Here is a 17215-nt window from a genome sequence, read left to right as displayed (position 1 = left end):
CATCATCATCACGGTGGCTAGGAGATGTCAACTACCTCGCTTGGTGTACGGGAGTTCGTGAGTTCGAACCCGACCCTGACGCCTGTTGCTGTATATTTGGAGTTTGTGTGTCTCTCTCTCTCATCATCATCACGGTGGCTAGGAGATGTTAACTACCTCGCCTGGTGCACAGGAGGCCGTGGGTTCGATCCCGACCCTAATGCCTGCTGCTGTATATTTGGAGTTTGTGTGTCTCTCTCTCTCATCATCATCATGGTGGCTAGGAGATGTAAACTACCTCGCCTGGTGTACAGGAGGTCGTGGGTTCGATCCCGACCCTGACGCCTCCTGCTGCTGCTGTATATTTGGAGTTTGCGTGTCTCTCTCTCTCATCATCATCATCATCACGGTGGCTAGGAGATGATAACTACCTCGCCAGGTTTACAGGAGGTCGTGGGTTCGATCCCAACTCTGACGCCTGCTGCTGTATATTTGGAGTTTGCGTGTCTCTCTCTCTCATCATCATCACGGTGGCTAGGAGATGTTAACTACCTCGTCTGGTGTACGGGAGGTCGTGGGTTCGATCCCGACCCTGACGCCTGCTGCTGCTGTATATTTGGAGTTTGCGTGTCTCTCTCTGTCTCTCTCATCATCACCACGGTGGCTAAGAGATGTTAACTACCTCGCCAGGTGTACAGGAGGTCGTGGGTTCGATCCGTACCTGACGCTGCTGCTGTATATTTGGAGTTTGTGTGTGTCTCTCTCTCTCATCATCATCATCACGGTGGCTAGGAAATGTTAACTACCTTGCTTGGTGTACAGGACGTCGTGGGTTCGATCCCAACTCTGACGCCTGCTGCTGTATATTTGTAGTTTGCGTGTCTTTCTCTCAACATCATCACGGTGGCTAGGAGATATTAACTACCTCGCCTGGTGTACAGGAGGTCGTGGGTTCGATCCCAACTCTGACGCCTGCTGCTGTATATTTGTAGTTTGCGTGTCTCTCTCTCTCATCATCATCACGGTGGCTAGGAGATGTTAACCACCTCGTCTGGTGTACGGGAGGTCGTGGGTTCGATCCCGACCCTGACGCCTGCTGCTGTATATTTGGAGTTTGTGTGTGTCTCTCTCTCTCATCATCATCACGGTGGCTAGGAGATGTTAACTACCTCGCCTGCTGTACAGGAGGTCGTGGGTTCGATCCCGACCCTGACGCCTGCTGCTGCTGTATATTTGGAGTTTGCGTGTCTCTCTCTCTCATCATCATCATCACGGTGGCTAGGAGATGTTAACTACCTCGCCACGTGTACAGGAGGTCGTGGGTTCGATCCCAACTCTGACGCCTGCTGCTGTATATTTGGACTTTGCCTGTCTCTCTCTCTCATCATTATCACGGTGGCTAGGAGATGTTAACTACCTCGCCTGGTGTACAGGAGGTCGTGGGTTTGATCCCAACTCTGACGCCTGCTGCTGTATATTTGGAGTTTGCGTGTCTCTCTCTCTCATCATCATCACGGTGGCTAGGAGATGTTAACTACCTCGCCTGGTGTATAGGAGGCCGTGGGCTCGATCCCGACCCTAATGCCTGCTGCTGTATATTTGGAGTTTGTGTCTCTCTCTCTCTCTCATCATCATCACGGTGGCTAGGAGATGTAAACTACCTCGCCAGGTGTGCGGGAGGTTGTAGGTTCGATCCCGACCCTGACGCCTGCTGCTGCTGTATATTTGGAGTTTGTGTGTCTCTCTCATCATCACCACGGTGGCTAGGAGATGTTAACTACCTCGCCTGGTGTAGAGGAGGCCGTGGGTTCGATCCCGACCCTAATGCCTGCTGCTGTATATTTGGAGTTTGTGTGTCTCTCTCTCTCATCATCATCATCACGGTGGCTAGGAGATGTTAACTACCTCGCCACATGTACAGGAGGTCGTGGGTTCGATCCCAACTCTGACGCCTGCTGCTGTATATTTTGACTTTGCCTGTCTCTCTCTCTCATCATCATCACGGTGGCTAGGATATGTTAACTACCTCGCCTGGTGTACAGGAGGTCGTGGGTTTGATCCCAACTCTGACGCCTGCTGCTGTATATTTGGAGTTTGCGTGTCTCTCTCTCTCATCATCATCACGGTGGCTAGGAGATGTTAACTACCTCGCCTGGTGTATAGGAGGCCGTGGGTTCGATCCCGACCCTAATGCCTGCTGCTGTATATTTGAAGTTTGTGTGTCTCTCTCTCTCTCATCATCACCACGGTGGCTAGGAGATGTTAACTACCTCGCCAAGTGTACAGGAGGTCGTGGGTTCGATCCCGACCCTGACGCCTGCTGCTGTATATTTGGAGTTTGCGTGTCTCTCTCTCATCATCATCACGGTGGCTAGGAGATGTAAACTACCTCGCCAGGTGTACGGGAGGTTGTGGGTTCGATCCCGACCCTGACGCCTGCTGCTGCTGTATATTTGGAGTTTGTGTGTCTCTCTCATCATCACCACGGTGGCTAGGAGATGTTAACTACCTCGCCTGGTGTACAGGAGGCCGTGGGTTCGATCCCGACCCTAATGCCTGCTGCTGTATATTTGGAGTTTGTGTGTGTCTCTCTCTCTCATCATCATCATCACGGTGGCTAGGAGATGTTAACTACCTCGCCTGGTGTACAGGAGATCGTGGGTTCGATCCCGACCCTGACGCCTGCTGCTGCATATTTGGAGTTTGCGTGTCTCTCTCTCGTCATCATCACGGTGGCTAGAAGATGTTAACTACCTCGCTTGGTGTACAGGAGGTCGTGGGATCGATCCCGACCCTGACGCCTGCTGCTGCTGTATTTTTGGAGTTTGTGTGTCTCTCTCATCATCATCACGGTGGCTAGGAGATGTTAACTACCTCGCCTGGTGTACAGGAGGTCGTGGGTTCGATCCCGACCCTGACGCCTGCTGCTGCTGCGGTATATTTGGAGTTTGCGTGTCTCTCTCTAGTCATCATCACGGTGGCTACGAGATGTTAACTACCTCGCCTGGTGTACAGCAGGTCGTGGGTTCGATCCCGACCGTGACGCCTGCTGCTGCTGTATATTTGGAGTTTGTGTTTCTCTGTCTCATCCCGTGGTCGCGTGGATTTTATATCTCCGGGTCCTTCGGTTTCCCCCCCCCCAACTCCACATTCAGAATCAGCGTCACGCGTTCAGAGTTTTTGGCTGCTGCTCGAATTGTCCACACGACGACGACAATGATGATGACATCAGCGACTTCGCTAAGCTATCATTTGCGAAAGCTAGGTCGCTTCTAACAAAACGAGTTAAATAGCTGGTGCCTTACCTGGCAAAACAAAAACAAAAAATCCATATTTATAAGCTTAATTAGTTACAACGTATTTGACAAAACATAGGCGTGTATACATCGCCATCTGATGGCCGCTCACGTGACGCTCATCTTAATAATATCTTCCCCTGGAAATGTCATCATCCATCTGATTAGCGTGTGGCATTGCCCTTGTCCTGTTCGCCCCTGGGCGTTCTTCTCTGGTCTGACACTGGGCCATGAAGAGAAGGCCGATGTCTCTGTTGCAGGCCAATCAGTCTCAAAGACTGTGCAATCACACACTAGTATCAGAGCCATGTTTGTGTTTGCATGTTCACCACAAGTACTTCTGTGTGTGTCTGGTTAATGCAGAAACTCGATTCCTTGCAAAACGTGTATATATTTGGTGATTTGAAACTTTCGTGACTGTAGGAATCAATTTAAAACAGTCTGTCTCAGCAGCACCTGATGACGGGCGCTTGTGTTGCGCCCGAAACGTCGTGATTTATTTCATTTTATACCTACGTGGACTTTACCAACAGAACCAACGACCTTGTTTATATTTGGTGTTTTGAACATCCTTAACACAACCGCTTTCTTATTTGCTCAGGAAGGTTTCGAACGGCCTATCCTCATTATTTTTTCATCCATCTGTTGCGAGATCGATCGCGGTTCCGGAGATCGCTAGAGCGACAGCAGCGGGTTCGGAGTTGATCAATCACCGCCACCATCATCGTCGTCATCATGATCGTCGTCATCGTTATAAAAAAAAAAAGTTTATTTAAAATAAGAATGAAAATTCTTCTTTGCTTCTTTCGGTAAAGTCACGTAGAATGAGAATAAAATAATAAAATAAGACAATAAAATTCTCACGACGTTTTCGGCCACAACACAAGTGGCCTTCTTCAGGTGAAGGAACAGACCTGTCGGGACGACAGAGCTTCAATGAACGCTGCTAAGATTCGCGGCGTCTTTTAAGCTGGGTGAGAGAAGTGAGGCACCTTGACAAAGGGGTTTACATATCAAACAGGAGAACTTAGCATTCATTGTGTTATTTTATTCTCATTCTACGTGACTTTACCGTAAGAACCAAAGAAGATGAATCCTTGCAGTCACGAAAGCTTTAAATCGAAAGAATGAAAATTATTCACCGTAAAAATAACTAAAAAAAACCAAGCCCAACCCGTAACACCCCAGAGGCCCCCCCCCCCCTCCACTAAACCCCGTTCAGGGGGGCAAGGGGGGAGGGGGGGACCCCCTCTTACACTCCGATATAACAAAAATAAGTGAAACAATGTTCGATAGTTATTATTAACAATCTCAGGGTGGCCTTACTGCAACGGGAGTGGCAACCACCCCTCGTGGCTCCTCATTGCCCCGTGCTATTGCTGTGATCTCCGTGAAGCTTTCGTGTCTGCAGGAATTCTTTCCCACCTACTTCAGCAGTTTCTTCTTGCTGTGTGGTTGGTCTCACCCGATGACGACCGCTTGTGTCGCGATCGAAACGTCCGTAGTTTTTGGTTATTTTATACCAACCTACATACGGGTACGTGACTTTACCGAAAGACCCAAAAAATATAGTCTCCGTGTTATGCGAGGCTTCTCATCATATTTATTAACCCCCACCCACCACCACCACCATCCACCCCTTCATCAACTCTACCCTTGTGCGTGTGTCTGTTAACGCACAGGGGGAGCGGTGGGGCAGCGGTTAGCGCTACGCTGCGCTGCAAACACGGCGGACCCGAGTTCGATTCCCGCTCACGGGCCAACCCACACCGGTGACGATTTACCTGACCCGGCCCCGGGGCCTCTCCTGGGTCCACTCGGCCTCAAATGAGCACGTGGGGAGGTGTGTAGTCAACAACGCCCACCCCCTCGTGTGCCGCAGTGCCCGGCCTTCATAGGCGCTCGCTACTTGCCCCTTACGGGGGATCTTTGTCTTTGTTCTTCATTGCAAGGCCGCGGTGGACCAATATCGCCCCCCGCCCACCCACCACGATGGCCTCTTTAGTGCGGCCCCTGGCGTGCCGGGCCACGCCCGTGACAATCCACACAGAGTGAGAGCCAAGGCCGTAGCCATGGAGTCAACATTGGGGGGGAGGACTAAATGTTCCAGGGTGTCTGGGGGTCCCAACCCAGAAAAATATCTAAAAATTTTAAACTAATTTCCTATTCTTAGCTCTTTCGGTAAAGTCACGTTGAAGGGAAACAATACAATTTTTATTGTTTTATATATATTTTATTATTTTATTGTTTCCCTTCAACGTGACTTTACCGAAAGAGCTAAGAATATGAATTACTGCAGTCACGAAAGCTTTAAATCAAAATTTAACTAATTTTCTGCCTAAAATATTAAAAAATTCACTAACACATGGGATGGACTTTTAATTCTTTACAATAATGTCTAATGGAGTATATTGTTTGACATCGATCTGTTTTAACTTTTTTTTACCATTTCTTGTTTCATCGTATGTAATGGCAGAGATTAGGGATTAATAAAGTACAACCATAACCACAATCGTAAAAACAGAAATCTATGCATTGATTTGTATCAAGACGAGTCCAGATATTGTGGCCAAGGTTTAACAAATTGTTGTTTTTATTTACATAGCATCGCAATTATTTTTTAGCAATATATTGGGGGGGACATTTTGAGCATATTTGAATATTGGGGGGGAGGGGGGGGATGTGTCCCCCCCCCTCCCCCCCATCATCGTCATCGTCGGCGTCGTCATTGCGCTGTTGTCAAACCCCGTGTCGGCCCTCCTCACGCTACCGGTGATGTCTTATCGGCGAATGTGCCGCCACTGCCCCTCTGAAAATTAGCGAAGAATCACCGATACTGCTGTGTACGTTCAACTTCTTTCGCACCGTACGTTGCCAACCGCGCCAATGTGAGGTGCGGCGTGGGGCGGTCGGGCGGTCGGGGCGGCGGGGGGGGGGGAGGACAAAATCAGTCGGGCGGCCGTTGTCTTTACGGATGTCAGCGACGCCGCTGAGCCGGGGGCCTCCCAGTGGGTGCTGGGTTCGAATCCGAGTGTGTGTGGATCAGGCTGTCGCTTCAAGGAGACAAAGAAGAAGGGATCTCGGAGGCAGCTCTGCGGTGTCCGCTTCCGCGGGTCGGTCTGTGTGCACCGGAGCGTCACGTGGGGGAAGAAGGGATCTGGGAGGTAGCTCCGTGCTATCTGCTTCCGCAGGCCGTTGTTTGTGAGATTTCCGGCACGGATTCCTCAAACCCGTGACGAGGCCGATGGCCAGGAACTCGCCCGGTTGGTTACAGTTTTTTTTTTGTTACGACAAAATCATAAAAACCAAGAAAACAATCATAAATCCATAATAATTTTTACGTGTTTTTTTTATTGTTAACATCATTTACGAGCCACAGAAAAGTTTGACATTCCCCCCCCGCCCGCCCACCTTTTTAAGATTCTTTCTCGGCCGGCAAATTATTTCTTGTTACTTACTATAAAATGTTCCGTGAACATGGCAGCAACAGCAACAATAATTATTATAATTGTTATAGTTCACAACAAGGAAACATAATTTATTTTACAATGTACAGAAAATGCCGGTGAAACAGGTTTTTTTATATTTCAGCTCCCTTTCCGTTTCGTCAAAACCAACCAATACAATCCCCCCCAAAATAAAATTAAAAAACACTGTGTAAATATGTATATATATAATTATACTTTAATAATAAAACACCCAACAATAAACCATTAAATTCCCGCAAACTTTCTTTGTTCGGACTGTAGGGAAAGAGCCAAAGGCGCTCGTAACGGGCTGTAAAGATGCCAAAACACCCTGTTTTGGTTCACGTTGAAATCGATAACAATCCAGTTTATTGGAAAATTTCTGAAATCCCTGAGGAATATCGAGGCTGACGATGAGAGAAGCAAGAAAAAAACCTCACTCGCGCGCAACGGATATGTACAAATTACGGTGAAGTATGGCGCAAATTAAACGGATGACCTGTAATACACCCCCCTAATTGTGGGAGAGGTTGTGAGCAGACCAAAACAACAAAATGCAATGTGAGCCTGCCCCCGGGCTGAGCTCAAAAGGAGGGGGGGTCTTCAATTAATTTGACATGAGAGGGTTAGCGTCACAGGATCGTCACGAGAATCGATATGTAACCTCTCCGTGTCTCTCCAATCGCTGTCGACTCACGAACACCTCCGTCTCTTGCCTCATGTCTCGCATCTCTCGCTGCGAATCTGTGTGTACGTGCGCACGCGCGTCGGACTTCTGTCGTGCCCCGTACGTAGCCCACCGTGCTAATCGGAGGTGCAGTGTTGAGTCTATGGGCAGTGTTGAGTCTATGGGCAGTGTTGAGTCTATGGGTAGTGTTGAGTCTATGGGTAGTGTTGAGTCTATGGGCAGTGTTGAGTCTATGGGCAGTGTTGAGTCTATGGGTAGTGTTAGTCTATGGGCTGTGTTGAGTCTATGGGTAGTGTTGAGTCTATGGGTAGTGTTGAGTCTATGGGCAGTGTTGAGTCTATGGGTAGTGTTGAGTCTATGGGCAGTGTTGAGTCTATGGGTAGTGTTGAGTCTATGGGCAGTGTTGTGTCTATGGGCAGTGTTGAGTCTATGGGCAGTGTTGTGTCTATGGGCAGTGTTGTGTCTATGGGCAGTGTTGAGTCTATGGGCAGTGTTGAGTCTATGGGCAGTGTTGTGTCTATGGGCAGTGTTGTGTCTATGGGCAGTGTTGAGTCTATTGGTAGTGTTGTGTCTATGGGCAGTGTTGAGTCTATGGGCAGTGTTGTGTCTATGGGCAGTGTTGAGTCTATGGGCAGTGTTGAGTCTATGGGCAGTGTTGAGTCGATGGGCAGTGTTGTGTCTATGGGCAGTGTTGTGTCTATGGGCAGTGTTGAGTCTATGGGCAGTGTTAAGTCTATGGGCAGTGTTGAGTCTATGGGCAGTGTTGAGTCTATGGGCAGTGTTGAGTCTATGGGCAGTGTTGAGTCTATGGGCAGTGTTGAGTCTATGGGCAGTGTTGCCTTAAAGCTTTCGTGACTGCAGGAATTCATATTCTTGGGGTCTTTCGCTAAAGTCACGTAGAGGTTCAAAGAAAATGACAAGACCATGACGTTTCAAATGCAACACAAGCGGTCGTCATCAGGAAAATGGGGGTCAGCCACTAAAGGCAAACTGTTGATAGAGGTTTGAAATGGGCGTAGCCCAAGTGTCAGCAGCATGGGCGGGGCAGCTGATGTTAATGTGAGTGATGTTAATGCGAGTGATGTTAATGCGAGTGGTGTTAATGCGAGTGATGTTAATGCGAGTGATGTTAATGTGAGTGGTGTTAATGTGAGTGGTGTTAAGATACACAGGAGAAATGTGCACTTATTTGAACCGTGAGAACGCAAAACTCGACTGAAAATCATCGCGCGTTTGAGGTGGACAAGAGAAAAAAGATGCAACGTGCTCGGGTTTGACGGATTAAAAATGGTCGACTCGTCTTGGGTCTCCAGCAAGGCAATGTCGCGAAACGTCGTCCCACGTGCGCGGGGTCAGCGTTGCATCGGGACGAAGAATCCGTTCGGGGCAATCTCACAAAGGCAGCGCAACGCCTCCGATGCTTAAGAGAACGGCCCGCGGAAGCGGATATCACAGAGCTGCCTCTGAGATCCCTTCTTCAAGTGACGCTCCGGTGCGCGCGCGCGCGCACACACACGGCTTGCTCGACCATAATCCTTAGCGAACATCGATTTTGGTTTGCTGTTGTTGAAAGCGAGTCGACAACTTTGCGTACAAAATGACGATAACAAACGGCAACCTATGTAAAGTCACCCTTTTCGTTTTATAACGTTTCCAATAAATAATTGGTTGTGTAAACGGAGCACCCCCCCCCCCCACCCATAGACCCCCCTTTTTTTCTCTGCTGACCGAGATCGCTTTATTTTTGTGTATTCCGTGGAACCGCTCGGGCCAAACGTCGGGGTGGCCTGACGGTCTCTGACCGCTCGCGCCCGGACGACGTTGGTGGTGCATCATCGGGCAGAACGTCTGACGCGTTTAGCGAGATAGGGGGTGGTGGGGGGGGGGCAATGACACCAGCGTGGGGATGTTTGTTCTGTTGGAGGGACATATGACAGTTGTGCAATGCAAGCACGGCAAATATTGATGACATGATCCAGTACGGGGACTCCTCCACTTAGCAACATTGGACTTACGAACTTATAGAGATACAACAAACCTGGTCCGAATGTCATGTAGATGCCACGTGAACCGGTGCCATCTACATCTGGAGAACGTGAAGAACCAGTGGCATCTACATATGTAGAATATGAAGAATCATTGGCATTTACATCTGCAGAACATGAAGCACCAGTGGCATCTACAGCTTATGAAGAATCGGTGGCATCTACAGCTTATGAAGAATCGGTGGCATCTACATGTGCAGAATATGAAGAACCAGTGGAATCTACATCTGCAGAACGTGAAGAACCAGTGGCATCTACATCTGTAGAACATGAAGAACCGGTGGCAACTACATCTGCAGAACATGAAGACCCAGTGGTATCTATATCTACAGAACATGAAGAATCGGTGACATCTACATCTGCAAAACATGAAGAACCGGTGGCACCAATATCTGTAAAAAATGAAGAACCTGTAGCATCTACATGTGCAGAACATAAAGAACCAGTGGCATCTATAGAACATGAAGAACCGGTGGCTTCTACATCTACAGAACATGAATAAACAGCGGCATCTGCATAACGCGAAGAACCGGTGGTATCTACGTCAACAGGAGATTATACAACTTTTCAAGCCATTCTCCATGTATAGTGTAGATGCCGAACAACATCACTGGACTTACAAACAAATCGATTTACGTACAGACCTCTGGAACCTAACCCATTCGTAAGTAGAGGAGTCCCTGTAGAATATCTACAGGGGTTGATAGCACCCCATAGCAACACAAAAACCTTTTTCACTCCCAAAATAACAATACTTCTGAGGGAGAAAAAAAAGGTAAGTTAAACTTCACATTCACGAGGCGAAGTCATTTGGCAATAATTGTTTGGGAGGATGTTAAATTGAATTAAAAAAAGCTTCAAAAATAATTATGACATGATTGATTTGTAGCAGGAAACCTCCTTGTTAATAGCACCTTTGATTGGTTCAAAGAGATCATATGATACAGTTCTGGCTGTCAATTGGCCAAAGTTTCACAGTTCAGCCAATCACGTTCTGCTCCTTATTGTCGTAGGCTGTAAACTGAAATTACAGGCCGTAAAAAAAGAAAATATGGCAAAACTTATTTTCTACCACAAACACAATTATTACAACAAACACGCTTAATATTAAAAGCAACTGGCAACATATCAAATTCACGAACAACTGATAGCGGCGAATGTACACGCAACTAATCCTCTGGGTCCAGAAAGCAAGCTCATCCGGCGCACAAATATGGATCGCGGAATGAAAAAAAATCTACGTCGTTAATGGTTAAGCTTCGGTAAAAAGTAAAAAAATAACTGAAGAGTTTGTGCTGTCAATTCTAAACTGACGCTTCTCCATGATCACAAGTGGAGGTAGATCATTCCTTACATTGTCATCAACAGCACCGTGAATCCAACCGATTAACTTAAAACCCTAAACATGGCTCAATAATTACTTCTTACTGACAACAGCAACTCGCCCGTATCCGTATAGAGAACTGCGAGCCGTGGCAAAGCTACTGCACTCAAATCCTCTTTGAAATAAAATATATATTACGTTATACTTTTCAATAATGCCTGAATATCAACAATCCAGTGAACGCGGAACGTAAGGCCAGCGGTGGGGCCAAAGGTTCCAACCGCGCGCCAATGCTCGCACCAACGTTAACGCAACGTTGCGCCAACGTTGGCCCAACGTTAACCTTAACGTCAACCCAACGTTGCTCGTGCTCACTGGGAAAGGAGCTCAGTGTTTTACATATTCCGCGTAAGAACGATTCACCAGGTCCGGACGGTGCGTCATCGTGGCTCGAATTCAATCGATTCATTTTGTCTTCCGTGACCCCACCCCCACCCCGATTGTGCCACCTCGTTTTGCGCGCTGCATCTCACTGTCTGTCCCCCATGCTGTTTGTATCGTTTGGGTGCGCTCAAATCGATACCCCGAACCTTGCACGGCTGGACGCTGGAAATCCAGCACTTGTGTGTGTGTGTGCATGGAGGCGGGTGCGAGGGTTGGTGCATCACGAACGCAGCCTTGTAAGACTCCCTCGATGGGAGTACGGAGGCGGTACAGCAAGCGGGTTTTCTATTCTGGAGCGTGACCTCCTCGTTCTCGCATGCGTCGGTTTTCTCCGGGCACTCCAATTACCTCCCACGTGCATCAACACCCGTTAAATGGGGCTGGTCCAAAAATCCAAATGTAGAAGAACAGAGCTTGGCCAAGTGTTGGTATCACTGATCTTGGCCATCCTCTCTCTCTCGCATGCGCTCTCTGTCTCCGAGAGTGAACAAAAACTGCCCGTTTCGAAGTCCACACCATAACTGTTGACAGCAAATTGCGAGTTAAGTATTCGTTTGTCACCACTGCCGATAAGTGCATCGTGAAAATTAAGATGTCTGTGTTTTTTTAAATCGAAGAATCGGTGAATCGTTGCCACGCCGAGTCTGTTAAGCGCGCGAGTCCCCTTTTTTTCTGTTGCTCACGATAAAAATAAACGTACTATTGCACATTGCTAATTTGATATTACTCATATAATTATACTTAATGACGCAACAGAATCATAACTGTGAGCACCACACGGCGTTACCAAATAAATAACTATGTACATTTCTTTCTGGCAAAAAAACAATAAAGAACATTGAGCGTGATGATCCCATTGAACTGACTCTGGACCCTTCAAGATTCGGGCCAATACAGTAGAACCCCTGTTAACGACTAACGTTTACCGATGGGCCTCCATAGAGCCCAATTTGTAGTGTACAGTGTAGTGTATAGTAGTGTCTAGTGTATAGTGTAGTCTATAGTAGTGCAGTATATAATAGTGCAGTGTATAGTAGTGTAGTGTATAGTGTTTAACAAGTAGGCTTTCGCGACCAATATCATACATAATACAGTTTTTTTTGGGTTAGATCGTGTAAAAATAAACCCGTTACCACCCGACACAGCCAATTAGTCAGTTTTGTCATGTAAACATTCCAATTATTTACTAGTACAGCACACGGGTGTGTTGGAGAGCCAAGCCACAACATTTACAATCTGAGTACGACGTTTCACCTGTAATTACAGCTAGCTTCATCAGGTGACAGCCTGATTTGTGGAGAGGTCCACCAAAATAACGAATTGGCATGTTCTGTTTACGTGAAAAACCTTACTAATTGGCTGCCGGGTGGTAGAGGGTTTAACCCCAAAAAAAACCTATATTATGTATAGTGGTGTATTGTATAGTAGTGTAGGGTAGAATTCCTCTTAACGACCACCCCTGTTAACGACTAATCGCTTAACGACGGGCCTCCATAGAGCCCAATGTGTTCGCTTACCGACCATTCCCCCGTTAACGATGTGCGGCTGTTGTAGGTACAGTAGAATGATGGTACAGTAAAAGAGGGCTTCTATAGTACCGTCGTTAAAATGGGTTCAATTGTACCGTCGTTAAGAGTCCTACTGTACCGTCATTAAGAGGGCCTCTACTGTACCGCCGTTAAGATGGGTCAAACTGTACCATCGTTAAGAGGGCTTCTACTGTACCATCATTAAGAGAACCTCTACTGTACCGTTGTTTCGAGGGGTGTTACTGTACTGTTAAGGGGGGTCTTGCTGTACCATTGTTAACAGGGGTCTTATTTTACCGTCATTAAGAGGGGCCTTACTGTACCATAGTTGAGAGGGGTCTTACTGTACCTTCGTTAACAGAGCTTCTACTATACCATCGTTAAAAGGGCTTCTACTCTACCATCATTAAGAGGCCTTCTACTGTACCATCGTTAAGAGGGCTGCTATTGTACCGTTGTTAAAAGGGCTTCTACTGTACCATCATTAAGAGGGCTTCTACTGTACCATCGTTAAGAGGGCTTCTACTGCAATGGCAAATTCTAAACCGTCACGTGCACACAAACGGGGATTCGTCGTACTTGTAGGTTTGTGAAGGCCTGACCAATTTAGATCGCGAATGATTATTTAAGGGTATTTGGTCGCTGACGCTGCTGCCGCTATAAATTTCCTCATGATGATAAGGCACTTCGTTGAGCTTCGTTTGCGATAGCCAGATCGCTCCTGAAAAAGAGCTACATAGCTCAGTGGGCACTTATTTGGTAAAACCTGGTTTGTTTAGCTTAAAAAATTGGAATCGCAAAATGGGATATCACCCTCGGTTGGTACTAAACATTGAATATCTGAAACATCTGGACTGGGCTCGGCACGCAAATAAAACAATCAACTATTTTTATTTCACCAGGTAAGGCTCCACTGAGCTATGTAGCTCTTTTTCAGAAGCGACCTGGCCATCACAAATGATAGCTCAACGAATTGGCTTATCATCGTGTGGAAATTTATAGCAGTAGCCAAATACTCTAAACGCGTTGTGACGTCGATTCTAAATGTGGAGGGAGAAACCGGAGGACCCAGAGAAAAATCCACGCAACCCCGGGGGAGAGAGAACATGCAACCTCCAAATATACAGCGGGCGTCAGCGTCGGGATCAAACCCACGACCTCCTGCCCACCAGGCGAGGGAGGAAGCATCTCTCCACCGCAGCCGCTGCTACCATGATAGTCACCAGTGACTTTCAGGGGGCCTGGCAACGTAAGTGCTCTGGCCACACCAACGCCACCAATTTCACCGGACCATTGGAAGGGGGGGTCTACCCACCCCCCCCCCACAAAAAAAGACGCAAATTGGTGCGTTCCAAAACCCCGAAGGGTTAAAGATTTTGTCGATATGAATTTTCGCACCGGCGCTTTCAATTTGTATGCCACGGATTGCCGAGTAAGCGCATAAGGTTGGCGTCAGCAGGGCTCCCCGCAGAGAACTTACATGAATAATTGCGTCGTTAAAACGTGCTTTTTTAACGTCCCCTTCGGAGGCAATGCTGAATGACGGCTAGGCATGTGCGTCGTCCGCAATATATCCCACCGGATTTTGTGAAAACAAAACTGTCATATGGAATGACGATAATAAATAACTTTTCGTGCACGGGGCCAGTTTTCAGCGTTAAATGTTGCGTTGCTAGTTCTGCGCGCGCGACGGCGCATCCGCGTCGAGCGGTCACGTCGCTCGCAACCGAGTTGCATGCACCCGCGTGTCCCGGTTTGCCTCCGTAGGGTCGAGTGCCGAGAAGCGCACGCAACTTCGACACGCAGGGGTTTCACTCTGGGCGGATCATCACCACGGCGGTTACCGTGACCCCCACGTTACTCGCGGATTTACGGACGGAGAGAGAGAGAGATAATATTTTCGTGGCGTTCCGAACAGATCTCCGGCGAGGCGATTTTTTTTTTTACACGCGCTGACATTTCACGTGATTCGCCACGAGGTGGCGGTGATCTCGCCACGGCGCTTGCGCCAGGCCAAGTGCACTTTAAAGCCACGTGAAGTGTCGAACGCCCACCGGAAAGGAGGTCACGGGACAGACTGACCGAGATGACTGGCCGATGCACCACCTGCGCCCCCTACTGCGCCAACTTGCTGCGTTTCAGCCACCCGGTGCTCCGCGATTATCACACACACGGAGGGCAATCACGTTGGGACCGTTGGGTTGTACAATCGGAGCTCGCCGACTCAACGGTCACGCGTCTCCGTGCCGCTTCAGGTGCGTCGTCACGACTTCCCTCCCCACGGTCTAGAATCAGAATAGGATTTATTTCTTTGTGCTGGAGGAATCCGATGAGCTATGAAGCTCTCCCTTGCTCTCTTTTCGCTCGCGTGTCGTTTCCTTCCACAAGACCAACGGGGGGAAGAAGTCGCGGCTTGATTTTCTCGCTGCGATCCGGCACTCGCCCATTCGCTCCGATCAGCTCACTGGCGATCAGTCGCCTCCTGGTCGCTCGTCTTATCGCCGCTACTACTGCCGCTACGACCTACCGTGGTCACCGTCCCGGTGAGCTTCACTCACCGGTTCACTCCGCTTACCCCACTGGGGTAACTCGATGTCAAGTGACGACGGCGACGACGGCGATGATAACGACGACGTCAAACGGAGAAGACGATCACAGGAAGCAGATCGGTCCGACTTCGAGGCGCGTCTGGGAGGTGTCGCTGGAGGGGGGCAGGTTGAGAACCTCGACGATGGGAAGCAGGGCGGCCGTGCGAGTCTCAAACGAGAATTCCGCCTGGTGCCAGCGGCCGTCTTGAATCTGCGGCGGTAAGACGGGGGGGTGGGGGCAAGGGTGGGGGGGGGGTAAACAAAAACAAACATCGCTTCGTGTTTATGTACTGTACGTAGCCATCACGCTAATCGGAGGTGCAGTGTTGAGTCTGTGGGCAGTGTTGAGTCTGTGGGCAGTGTTGAGTCTGTGGGCAGTGTTGAGTCTATGGGTAGTGTTGAGTCTGTGGGCAATGTTGAGTCTATGAGCAGTGTTGGGTCTATGGGCAGTGTTGAGTCTGTGGGCAATGTTGAGTCTATGGGCAGTGTTGAGTCTGTGGGCAGTGTTGAGTCTATGGGCAGTGTTGAGTCTATGGGCAGTGTTGAGTCTGTGGGCAGTGTTGAGTCTATGGGCAGTGTTGAGTATATGGGCAGTGTTGAGTCTATGGGCAGTGTTGAGTCTATGGGCAGTGTTGAGTCTACGGGCAATGTTGAGTCTATGGGCAGTGTTGAGTCTATGGGCAGTGTTGAGTCTATGGGTAGTGTTGAGTCTATGGGCAGTGTTGAGTCTGTGGGCAGTGTTGAGTCTATGGGCAGTGTTGAGTCTGTGGGCAGTGTTGAGTCTATGGGCAGTGTTGAGTCTACGGGCAGTGTTGAGTCTACGGGCAATGTTGAGTCTGTGGGTAGTGTTGAGTCTGTGGGCAGTATTGAGTCTATGGGCAGTGTTGAGTCTATAGGCAGTGTTGAGTCTACGGGCAATGTTGAGTCTGTGGGCAGTGTTGAGTCTGTGGGCAGTATTGAGTCTATGGGCAGTGTTGAGTCTATGGGTAGTGTTGAGTCTATGGGCAATGTTGAGTCTATAGGCAGTGTTGAGTCTACGGGCAATGTTGAGTCTGTGGGCAGTGTTGAGTCTGTGGGCAGTGTTGAGTCTGTGGGCAGTGTTGAGTCTGTGGGTAGTGTTGAGTCTATGGGCAGTGTTGAGTCTATGGGTAGTGTTGAGTCTATGGGTAGTGTTGAGTCTATTGGCAGTGTTGAGTCTATTGGCAGTGTTGATTCTGTGGGCAGTGTTGAGTCTGTGAGCAGTGTTGAGTCTGTGGGCAGTGTTGAGTCTGTGGGCAGTGTTGAGTCTATGTGCAGTGTGTACGTTGAATTTCTTTCGCACCGTATGTAGCCAACCGCGCTAATCGGAGGTGCGGGGGAAGGACAAAAAACTAAACACATAAAGGCAGTTCAAAAGAAATGAGTTTGTCAATCTAGATGATGATGATGTAAAAGTGCATCACAGCTCCCAGTGGCTTCCTAACATCGGAAAGGAAGAGCGTTCCAGACGGCCGCAGAAGCGCATCTGAAAGAGCCGCGCGACGACGATGCGGTGACCGCCGCCTTTGTCCAAAGGTTTGCCAAAAGCCGCCGCTGCTGCGAGGATGACCAGAGTGTCGCGTGATGCTTCAGGGTGCGGGGAGTAACCAGCAAAACCAATTATTACTCTTATTATTATTTTCATAATCGACGGTCACGTAGTTGTTCTAAAACTATATTAAACTTGTTTTTATTTTGACCAGGTAAAGGCCCCACTGAGCTGTGAGGCTCTTTTTTTAGAAGCGACCTGGCCATCACAGATGATCACTCAACGAAGCGGTTTTATCATCATCATCATCATCACGTGGTAACCAAATGCTCTAAACGCATGCTGTTG

The 17215-nt window shown here is 48.5% G+C and overlaps 1 protein-coding gene across 1 annotated transcript in view; it reads right to left on the bottom strand.

Annotated features, from left to right (window-relative positions):
• Positions 1–7468: 7468 nt before the first annotated feature.
• Positions 7469–17215, bottom strand: part of LOC116955462 (uncharacterized) — a 200939-nt gene continuing 191192 nt past the window's right edge. The window contains exon 60 of the mRNA XM_076052996.1: positions 7469–15571. Within this exon, the coding sequence (XP_075909111.1) occupies positions 15425–15571 (147 nt within the window). The 3' untranslated portion in view covers positions 7469–15424. The remainder of the gene's footprint in view (positions 15572–17215) is intronic.

This window comes from Petromyzon marinus, chromosome 59, assembly GCF_048934315.1.
Source record: "Petromyzon marinus isolate PM22_M1 ecotype Great Lakes invasive population chromosome 59, UKy_Petmar_22M1.pri1.0, whole genome shotgun sequence".
In the NCBI taxonomy this organism is placed as follows: domain Eukaryota; kingdom Metazoa; phylum Chordata; class Hyperoartia; order Petromyzontiformes; family Petromyzontidae; genus Petromyzon; species Petromyzon marinus.
This window is presented reverse-complemented; position numbering and strand designations above follow the sequence as displayed.